At 33.4% G+C, this 11,617-nt stretch overlaps 1 protein-coding gene across 1 annotated transcript; it reads right to left on the reverse strand.

Moving 5' to 3' along the window:
* Positions 1-7,420: 7,420 nt before the first annotated feature.
* On the reverse strand, positions 7,421-8,938 carry LOC106780509 (probable anion transporter 5). Its single transcript, XM_014668808.2, has one exon. The coding sequence runs from the start codon at positions 8,841-8,843 to the stop codon at positions 7,554-7,556; it is 1,290 nt and encodes a 429-aa protein (XP_014524294.1). The 5' UTR covers positions 8,844-8,938; the 3' UTR covers positions 7,421-7,553.
* Between the last annotated feature and the right edge of the window lie 2,679 nt (positions 8,939-11,617).

Here is an 11,617-nt window from a genome sequence, read left to right on the forward strand (position 1 = left end):
TTGATATTTAGTTTTTCATTTACCAGAAGACAAATGCAATTGGGTTTTGAAGAAAAAAAAAAGAGACAAAGATAGGCTTAAGTTTTGATAGTCATGGTGAGGTGTTCCTCCCTCCACCACCACCCCTTCTCCCTCCACCTCCCCCAACCCTCTACAAAAAAATTAATTACAAAAGTAACTTATTTTACTTTTAACCATATTATTTACTTAATTTTGAAACCTTAAATTTCTACATATTTTTATTCACCTATTTTCACTCGCACACTTCCACCCCCTACTCTCAAGTCTCACTTTTGCTCTTTTCAAATTTCCACCTTAAAATTTCAATATTTTAATCTTTTATTTAAATGATTATATAAAATGTTTCAACTTTTTCTTAAAATTAACTATTTTCCACAATATTTTTTCTGACACGTGACATTTTTTCTCAATATTTTTTTATGTGAGATTGTTTAACTCTTCGTACGTTGGTGTGGATAAGATAAACCATCAAAAAGTTCAAAAGATACAAAAATTGAAAAAAGCATACAAAACAGAGAGAGAGAAAAGAAAATGAAACATAGAAACATGGATACACCATTAAAATGACTGTGTTGTTTGGGTGATGAGATCGAAAAGGAAAAGAAACAACATAACTGTAAATAACGTTGGTTAAGTATAAATCAAACCATCGCATTCATGTAGAAGATTGGAGTGAATAGAAATTAAAAAATATTAACTCTAAAAATAAAATTATACTAAAGGATAAAACAGAAATAAGAAACTAGAGGGGAAGGGTAAAACAGAAATGAGAAGGTAGAGGAAGCAAGGGGTGGTGGTGGAGGGAACAACATCCTGCAATTGGATTTTGAGAAAACAAAAAAGGGGCAATTACTTCTTGCAACCCATCATTTCTGGAATTTATTTTCCGAACACAATAAACAATTCCAGAATTTTTTTTCCAGAAGTCAAACATCTCCTTTTATGGAAATCATTTTCCAGAAGGTTTTGATGGGGTGGGAGAATAAATTTGATGAGATGGAGGAAGCAATTGCCCAAAAAAGTTGTGATTGGGATTTGAAAATAAAGAGATGGGTTTTAGTTTTGCCAACCCATCGAAAACCCTAAATATTTATCTGACCTAAGAGCTACCATGGCGTGTGTAACATACTCTTTGAGAAGCGCCACCGTGAGGTATGCCAACTTCTCCCTCGCCACTGGGAGATATCATGAGAGTAGACGATTTTGAATGTTCATTCAAAGCAATCCACCAAAATGGAAACTTCCAAGCAAGATCACTCTTTATATCTCACATATTTTGACTACCATGAACAAAACAACGAAGCAGTAATAGAACTGAGAAAGGAAATAGGTACCCCTTCACCACGAACATAAGAACCAGCCACTTCTTGATTGCAAGTAATAGCTTTGAAAAAATTGTCTTCAACTATACANCCAGCTTTCTCCAAACGTTCCCTCAAAAACCTCACCATTGGAGCTGTCAAAGAAAATTGACATGATAAACGTACCGATAAGTAAGAAAGAAAATGTTGAAGGAAATGTGACATACTTCGAAAACTCTTCTGAATCATGATTTGACATTCTTCCTCAGATTTCTTCGCCATCAGTTTTTCAGTTGCACAAAGTTGGTTCCCGGAGGATGCAAGGCTAAGTCTTCCAAAGACAAGCTTTAATTTTCCTTTAAAAAATATAAATTGTATAAATATTATTTTACTATAAAAAAGTGAACATTTAGCATGTATACAAAACCATAAAAAGGGGAAGACAGCAAGGATTTGATTCCCACCTATATTAAAAACAATAAGCAGATGACACTTAACCAAACAAATTAATTTGACCTAAAATAGAGCGTGAGATAAAAATTGTGTCCTGAGAAAGCAATGTCGACTAAGTAAAACTGATAATTTGCCTCTAGAGAGAAGCTTTATAATGTGGAATTGAACTAGCAATCACAAATCATAGCAAGCTTCCTATGATTAATAAAGCTATCATAAAATATATGAAATCTGCCAGCATGCAAAATTTAACAAGATAGAAAATGTCAGTTTAGAAATGCACCAATCAACAGAGGAAGAAACACAAGCGGTTGAAAGAGAATGACAAGACAATTGAAAAAAGGCAACAATAAGTCAATTATATCCACAGATTTAAATTTGCCAACAAATTGAGCTGTCAAAAATAGAAATCAAACCAGAATGCAAAAATTTACAGCTAGTTAATGTGAGACATTGGCAGCTTACACATTTAAACATGTATATAATAATAAGTCGGCAGTTATACATTCACAAAATATAACAACTTGGTTTCCCCAATCACAATCTTCCACTTTGAGAAACTAAATAAGTCAACATAATAGAATTTAATATCCTAACGTATATCCTAACATGACACTTCAACACACATCATGCAGAGAAACCTTTAAACTGAGGCAATTTATAGTCTGTGGAGTCCATCTCCAACACAAAAACTATGTTAGGCAACCTATTTAAGAAGAAATTTTGATTTGCTCCAAAAAGGTTTCCNCCATCATTAGTTTGGTACATGATCCCAACTAAAATAATCACATTTCTCAGCATTTAAACATATTGATTCGAATTTTGTGACTCAAATAGCATGTGGTTGAAAGAGTCAAAGCTGTTAAATAAAAATATTCATATTTTATTTCTTAGGAAAATTTTAGGCATTATTTAAATTAATTAGTTTAGCATATATTTTTTAAAAGTTGGTAACAAATTATGTAATATAAATATTTACTGCTTATGCTCAATAAAAGACATCAGTTTCCCTTTCATTCTTTTGCCTCTTATACGTTAAAACCCAACAATTGGTATCAAGAGTAAAAAGGATCTTACGGGATCTTTGATATAACTCATAAACACTTATAACCCCAAAATAGCCACCAAACATAAAATGGAATCTTAAACCTCGTTTACTACGGTTTCTATACCTATATTTGATGGATAAAACTATCAAATGTGGGCTGTCAAAATGGAAGCATATCTAGATGCTAGCGATGTATGGGAAGCGGTAGAACAAGACTATGAAGTGGCTTGTTAGAAACCAGAATTTACTATCAATGAAATGAACAGTAAAAATAGAAATGATGCAAATCCAGTATTATTATTAACCAGAAAATCTCATAAGGTTCCAACACCCTCTGCCCAGAGCAAGCTCCTGAGAATCCCACCGAATAGTCACCCAAAACGTGTCCCCCCTCACCTCCTACACCTCATCATATATAACAACCCATACTCTTTCTTTTTCTCTCTCTTCTAACTAACACCATTCCCTTACAAAGCCACGTCACCCTTTTCTCTCCTCTTATAAACTCTGCCCCACCTATTTTTATTATCTCTTGTGTACGTAGCATGGCTCCCTTGCCAAATAATCCTATAGTTGCTCAAATGAAAAGTCACAAAGAAAGCAAGCTTCGAAAGTCCAAAGCCAAATCAATTTTGTTCACAGCTGTATCTCCAGTCATTTTCAATAGAATAATGACGTTGAAAACAACACATGAAATCTAGAAGTTTTTGAAGGAAGAGTATGAAGGCAATGAGAGAGTCAAAGGAATGCAAGCTTTGAATCTCGAGAACTTGAGATGCAAAGGATGAAAGATTCAGAGACAATCAAAGATTATGCAAACAAGCTTCTCGGCATTGCAAACAAAATACGTCTTCTAGGCACTAAGATTCTTGATTCTCGAATTGTTCAAAAAATACTTGTAACAATTCCAGAAAGATATGAAGCCACATTAACTTCCTTGGAGAACTCAAAAGATCTTTCTATTATTACCTTAGCAGAACTTTTGGCAGCACTTCAAGCTCCAGAACAAAGAAGACTCATGAGAGAAGGTCATATTGAAGGGGCTTTGGCAGCTAAATTGCTGAAAAAAAGGTCAAGAAGTTTCAACCACAAAAATGATAACAAATCTTCTCATGTTTTTCCATCATGTCCTTTTTGTAAGAAAAATAATCATTCACATACAAAGTGTTGGTGGAGGCCAGATGTGAAATGCCATAAATGTGGACAATTAGGGCATTTGGAGAAAATATGCAAGTCATCAGAAAAACAAGAGAATGTACAAGTTGCGGTTGAAGACGATGAAGAAGAAGAACTTTTTGTTGTTTCCTGCTTTGCTACTCAAGATCAACAGAAAGTTGACTAATTGATAGTGGTTGCACGAACCACATGACTTACGATCAAGAATTATTCAAAGATCTTGATGCAACCTACAACACAAATATCAGAATTGGAAACGGGGCAAAAATAGCAGTGAAGGGTAAAGGAACCATTGCGATCAAAGGTTGCACAGGTTTGAAATTAATTACTGTTGTTCTATATGTTCCTAAAATTGACCAAAATTTGTTGAGTGTTGGCCAACTTCTAAAGAAAGGCTATAAAGTTTTATTTGAAGATAAAAGTTGCATGATTAAAGATTCGGATAATAAAGAATTGTTCAGAGTTCAAATGAAAGGCAAGAGCTTTGCCTTGAATTTGATTGATAAAGAGCAATTTGATGTGCACAATGTTGAAGACAATATGCAGGTACAAAGGCTACTTGAATTTGAAGAGAAATCACTCGTACGCGCAACTTTGAAATATGGAAAACAAACAAGGTTGCCTTTTCAAAAAGACAAATTTTGGAGAGCACCAAATAAACTACAATTAGTACATACAGATGTCGGAGGACCTAAAAAAACTCCATCGCTGAATGGAAAGAAAGTAAAGCTAGTGGATGTTAAAGTTGGTGAAAGTCAAATTAAACCAGAAAAATTAGAGGAAGAAAAACATCCTAAGACAACTCTTCCTGAAGCAGAAGCTGAAAATGCGGAGTAACAAGACAATACTAAAAAGGTGAAAGACACTGATAACTCAGAGTTAGACGCAATTCTTGAAAAGATAAAGAAACTATAAGTGATCGAGAATTCCAAAAGTGAAAGAACTTTAGATGATACGGTCAAAGATGAAAAGACTTAAAGTATGCTGACTTTGAGTCAAGGAGGAGTATTGAAATTTTGTGACTCAAAGTGCATATGGTTGAAAGAATCAAAGCTGGTAAATAAAAATATTCATATTCTATTTCTTAGGACAATTTTAGGCATTATTTAAATTAATTAGTTTAGGATATATTGTTCGAAAGTTGGTTACAAATTATGTAATATAAATATTTACTGCTTATGTTCAATAAAAAATATCAGTTTCCCTTTCATTCTTTTGCCTCTTATACGTTAAAACCCAACAATATTCAAGGTAGAACCATGAACTCACATTCCTAAGCCATGATCAAATTAACATCAGTTAGGAAGAGCNTATTCAATGTCTATTTGCACTCATCTTCACATCTATTAGTGTTGGGAAAAACTTATGAAAATAGCTTATGATAGATCCATTAGATGTTTTCAACTTATTTAATAAGCTTTCTAGGATAACTAATAAAAACAGCTTATATCTTATGTGAAAATAGTTAAAACTGATTTCTACAATAATAAAAAAATAAAACTAAGATTCAAGTGCCTATTATGACTAGCTCATATTGAACAAGTGCTTAATTAAGTTACTTATCAAAATTTGCCTTTAGTGACAGACATTACTATTTAGCTTTATATAGTACAACCTATGATCAAAAAACAATAATCATACTAACAAAGCCACAAGAAGGAAACACTTGTAAATGATTGATCACAACCATTAAATTTCTACTAGAGATAGTATATATTTGCAATTAAGAGTGTTTTTCACAACTATATTTCATTCCTATAAGACTAAAATATAGAAAAGACATCAGACTATATTTCATTCCTATAAGACTAAAATATAGAAAAGACATCAGGCATACTAGATTGAGTTGAAATAAGTTATTTCTCTCTCTTCAAGTTCTTTTTCTTTCTTTTAAATAGTTATAGAGAAAAAATAAATTAAGATGTCCAAGTCAGTGTGTGGTCTATTCTATTACTACGTACTTATATGACTTCACAGTTTATACTTCAATTTTTACTCAATCNGTTTTTCAATTAAGTGGCACAAAATGGTTATGGCAGGGCGAGGCCAAATCAACATGTATCTCATTGATAATGGTGTCATGTACTGCTAGCCAGATATCACCATCAGCTAATAGTAATTAACTAGAAAATATTGAGAGATCTTATTCAGGGGATGTCTTCACAAAAAATGAAATAGAGGTGCAGTAGTCTTTGGTTCCAAAAGGGTTTCTTAAAGAACAAAACAGAAAAGTCATTGGCAGCGAACAACCAATCTGGAGTTGTTGCCCTGCTTTTGTTATGTTCACCTTAAGTGATTAAGNTCTCCCCTCTCCTGCATTTCACCCTCTAGACTCATACAGGCAATAGTATTTTTGTTCCAGTTGGTTCAATTGTAGCTTCATATATTCTATTGTTATACCAGTCCTAGGTTGTGTGGCACCTTAGTTATGAAATCCCTCTCTTTTCATTCTCTATTTCAGCANAACCCCATTTAGGTGTAGTTTGCTTCCATCGTTATTTTAATGTTAAGTTCAACCAAACATGTTTTGGATCATTCAACCTTTCCCTTTTGTTTCTCTCTCCGGTACATACCACTAATGCATTACCTCTAACCTCTAACAGAAGTTCATAAGCAAAGCTCAAAAACAAGGCAACAAGTGTCCTGTTATAACTTTCCCAACACCAAATTATGAGTATAACCNTATTATATTTGTCCACATTACAAAATCTAAACTCTAATTTTTACATCACACACCCCTTTGCCACTTCTCTCTCCTTTCCAACTTTGCTCAACATCATAAAATACAATTTCCAGTCCTTTAAAACACCCAAAAACTCAAACATTTAAACTATTAATTTCAAGTTTACTATAGGGCATAGAAAATACCTTGCATCAATGCCTTTTACCTTTTATAATTGATCTCATCACGTAATTACCAAGTGTCCAGACTATAAACCATCCATGCTTTCAGGCAAATTAAAATTGACCCTACCAATGTCTAATTTATAAAACTAGATGGTCATCACATCAAAGGAAGTGAGGCATGTACTGTTTTAGTTTAAGTGTGTTGCCAGCTCAAATTGGATTATGCTAAAATACATTGTTAATTACAATCTCAATCACAAAAACAATTTTAAGGTGCTCAATACAGATAGATATGCCAAAAGAAATGTAACCAATTGCTAGCAGTCAGTTTCAAAACAACAGTCACAACTAACACGGAAACTAATAACCAAACCTTGACCAATATGCGGGTCACAATCTGCGAACTCATTTTCTCTGGTTCAAGCTGCAGCAATTGATAATCAAACTATCACTAGAAACTCACAACTAATCAATTAACAAGTTCCATTGAATGAAAAGAATAAAACTGCCTGGTAAGGGCAAAGAAGGCAGAGATTAGTATTCATGCTGTATGCTTGTGATGAACCCTNGAAAGAAAAACAAAAAATCATATCCGGTTATAACAANATGACCTCTTCTATCCAAGAATGATATANCATGGAGATGTAATAAAANTTAAATCCCCAGAATAACAACACCTCTTAAGCGATGAAATTGACAAGGCTACTTCAATCAAAAATTCTCTCCCCTGTTGAAAATAGTAGAAATACAAAAGAACTAAAAATGCATAAAAATCCAGGAATGAAAAACACTGTTCTCCAGCTTTCTGGACTTGAAAGATCAGAATTAGCAGTCTTAGCAGCTTCAAGAAGCTTCCCAGTTAGGTCAACGCCCACAATGCCAGCCAAAGTACCAGCAGTATTAGAAACACCCATCACTATTCCAGCGTATCTCGGAGCAACATCCATGTGGTTCACTGCAAACCCAGCTCTGCCAAGTGCCAAAAAACCGAGAGCCACAGAAGAACACAAGACCGCACCACCAGAAGTTCTGAAACTGGGAATCACCACCAAGGCAAGAGAAGCAACCAAGAACCCTACGGTGTTCAAGAATTTCCTGGTTTTGGTGACAGATAGTATTCTCCTGGTGATCAAGTAGTCGGCAACAACACCGCCAATGTTGGAGAACAGGAACATGTTGAGATAGGGCAACATTTTAGAGGAACCCATGTCTTGCAGGCTAAGCTTAAGGCCCAATTCAAAGTAGGTTGGGAGCCAGTTCATGAGCACATATAAAGCATAGTGAAAGGTGAAGTTATTGACAACGATCGCCCAAACAGGAAAGCTGGTTAAAATTTTGACCCAGGGGATTTTGGCTGAAAGTACTTTTTTGTTGTGAGAGTCCATTTTTTTATTGATGGGTAAGACTAATTCCCCAACACCAGAAGCAGTGGATTTGGGATCAATGGCATATTTGAACCAAAGTAAAGACCATGAAGCACCCAATGCCGCCTCCGCAAGGAACACAGATTGAGGGCCTCTGAACTTGACCAGAGTAGGAAGAAGAAGCATTCCTAGAGCTGCACCCAGATACATCCCAGAAGTGGTGAGAGAGACGGATCTAGATCTCTCGTGAGGGGGAACCCACTGTGCTAGAACTGTGTGAATGGAAGGGAAAATAAAACCCTGTGCTACTCCAACGAGCAAACGAGCAACGACTAAAAGAATAACGCGATTGGGATCGAGAGGAAGAAGTGCGCAAGTCAATGACCACAAAAGAAACGAAAGAAGCAGGACCCTCCTCCCCCCGATTCTCTGAGCAGCCCATCCTCCGGGAACTTGAGAACAGGCGTATCCGTAATAGAAGGTGGACAGTATTGTACCTTTGCTCGATTGATTCACCCCAACATTGTCAGCAGCAACGGTGTAACCGATGGAAAACCCTACTCGTTCGATGTAGCAAACTGAGGTGCAGATGAAGGTCAAAATAACAATTAAGTACCGCATAGGAAGCTTCATTGCCAACGGGTGTAGGTCAAAATACAATTGATTTAAGATAAAAAAAAAATGATGAAATCTGAGGGAAGAAGAACAAGAAGAATGATTACGAAGCTCTTGCTTAGTCTAACGGAGCTTTTAAAATATGCCATGGACGCCGCAATCCTTTAATGTGTGAAAGTGCAGGCAGATATTTTCTGATTAAGCCAACAAAGTCTTCTTGTGCACTTTCACCGTTGTTCTCTGCCCGATCTTCTCTCTCACCCTTACATCTACTTCAATCTTTCGTCTAACACAAGTATTATTATATCTAAAATGATACCATACAAATTTAGTTTCCAAATTATAAATTTTACATAGGTCGGCGTTGAATTAAAAATAGTCTTAGCATACAGATCTAGGTCATCTAGATGAAGTAAAATTTTGATACTATTTATGCCTGAAGAGACTGGGGGAAAAGTAATTAAATAAATTTGAAGATAATTTTTTTTTATTTAAATAGATTTGAAATTAATTGAGAGTAAATTTGAAAATAAAATTTATAAAAATTAGTATATAATTTAATTTATGTGATAAATTAAAATAATTTATTTAAAAAAAAGTTAAAGTTTTTGAATTAAGTACCTTGTTAAATCAGAAAATACTAATAAAAGAGATGGAAAATTGTGAAAGTAAAAAACTTCTCTAATGGTAAATAAAAATCAAAATTAATATAATAAGTTTGAAAATCATTTAAAAGTAAGAGTAAACATGTTTAAACCAATAATAATAATGAGAGAAAAAAATAAGTTATCACTCCATCTCTAAAATAATTGAACTTGGTATAGGAATGAAACAAAAAGTTTTCTCTGGATAATTTATTTTTATTTTTTTCTTGCATTTTGTATGATCGTCTTTTGAATAAGTTGTTCCTATGATCGACCACCTTTTGAGCATATCATTATTATGGTTGAATTTTAAAGCACCTTGGTCGAGTATCAGGTCAATCATGTCGACCACCAAAGTAGCTTGGTCGAGTACTAAAAGAACATCTTTCCATTTTCTATCTTAACTGAGTTACAAGCCAAAGACCTTGTCTTTCATTAAAATTCAGGTTCTTTATAATCAACCTTGTTCATTTACATGTTAACTCATTAATACGGATTAAAGTATGATTAGGTTGTCATTAGGTCAGAAAAAGATAAAGACCTATCATAACTACTATATAAAAGTTTCGAATATGACTTTAAAAGGACATAAATACAATATACATCTTTTGTTAATCGAACCTACTGACTTAAGCATCACACTGAATCACAAAATTACATTTAAAAGTCCATTTTAGAAGTTTTTTTATTTGACAACTAAATTTCGAGTGATTTTTTGGTAGAGAATAAAAACATTAAAAGTAAATTAGGTTATTGAGAGACCAAGTTAGTTAGACATTAAAATTGTCTTTCTTCATGGTGATTTGAAAGAAGAGATATACATGGAGCAACCTCCTGAATTTTTATGTCGTTCTCTTTATGGCTTGAAGCAATCACCTCGAGCTTGATTTGGTAAATTTAGTCAAGTGTTGCAAAATCCACATGTTGATCTGAAATGATGTGAGGCAGACCATTTAGTGTTTTATAATCACTCTTCTCGTGACAAATGTATTTATCTTATGGTATATGTTGATGATATTGTTATTACAGAAAATGACATCACTAAAATTATTCAATTAAAGAATCATCTATTCAACCACTTTCAAACTAACAATCTAGATCATCTAAAATATTTTCTTGGTATTAAAGTGATACAGTCAAAAGAAAGTGTTATCATTTCAACAATTCTAATAATTAAAAAAAAATATTCAAGGAGATAATTATTGGATAACAAAAATTTCAGTCATTGATTCGTTGTATAAGCATTTCTTTAATGAATTGTCATAGATCATCCTACAATATCTTCTCTCCACCTCCTTTGTACGGTAAGTATTAAATACCTTTTGTAGTTTCATCACATCAAATAATCTCCGTTATAAAATTCATGTTATGACGCCTTAATTTAATTCACATGGATTTTAATGTGTCACAAGTGTTTTAATTTAAGACTTTATTTTTAAATTTTGTTTGAATGCAACGGTCTTCTAAGATTAACACTCTAATTAATATTTTATTTAGTTGTTAGTATAAATATATACTTTGAAGATAGAAAAATAAGTTTTCACTTCTACAATCCAGGTCTTAAAAAATCATGAGTCTTCAATTTTATGTTACGTTATGAGCATATCTATATATATATATATATATAAATCGTGCAATGAAGATGCTATAAGGAAATCAGAGGCTAGTTAAGAGTATTTTAAGATTTCATCTGATTTTATCTAAAAGTCGAAAAATACATTATTATTTTTTATTTTAATAAAATAGTGGAGTTTTCTGTTTTACTCCTTACTCTTCAAATCTTACAATAAATTCTTGAATAAATTAATTAAAAATTAAGAAACAGAAGGTATAATTGATAAAAGAGTGATTAATTGAAGGACTGTAAATAAAAACAAAATTTATCTAAAACCCAAACAATTTAAAAAATCAGATGGAGTACATTGCTCTGTTTTTAATGGAATAATAAGTCCTTCCTTGACAGTGTTTTATCTGTCTGACCAGCCAAATTAAAACCATCTAGCTCCGCCATTGGCCATTGGCCCCAGTAGCTTCAATTTTAACTAAAAAGCTATTATTAGTTTGGGAAAGCCCGACCAATAAGGGCTCACAAAAAGGGAGTTTAGATTACCAACATTGTCCCTCCTAGAAAAAACACCAACTGCTTTA

The sequence above is a fragment of the Vigna radiata genome, unplaced genomic scaffold (genome assembly GCF_000741045.1).
Source record: "Vigna radiata var. radiata cultivar VC1973A unplaced genomic scaffold, Vradiata_ver6 scaffold_394, whole genome shotgun sequence".
NCBI classification, from domain to species: domain Eukaryota; kingdom Viridiplantae; phylum Streptophyta; class Magnoliopsida; order Fabales; family Fabaceae; genus Vigna; species Vigna radiata.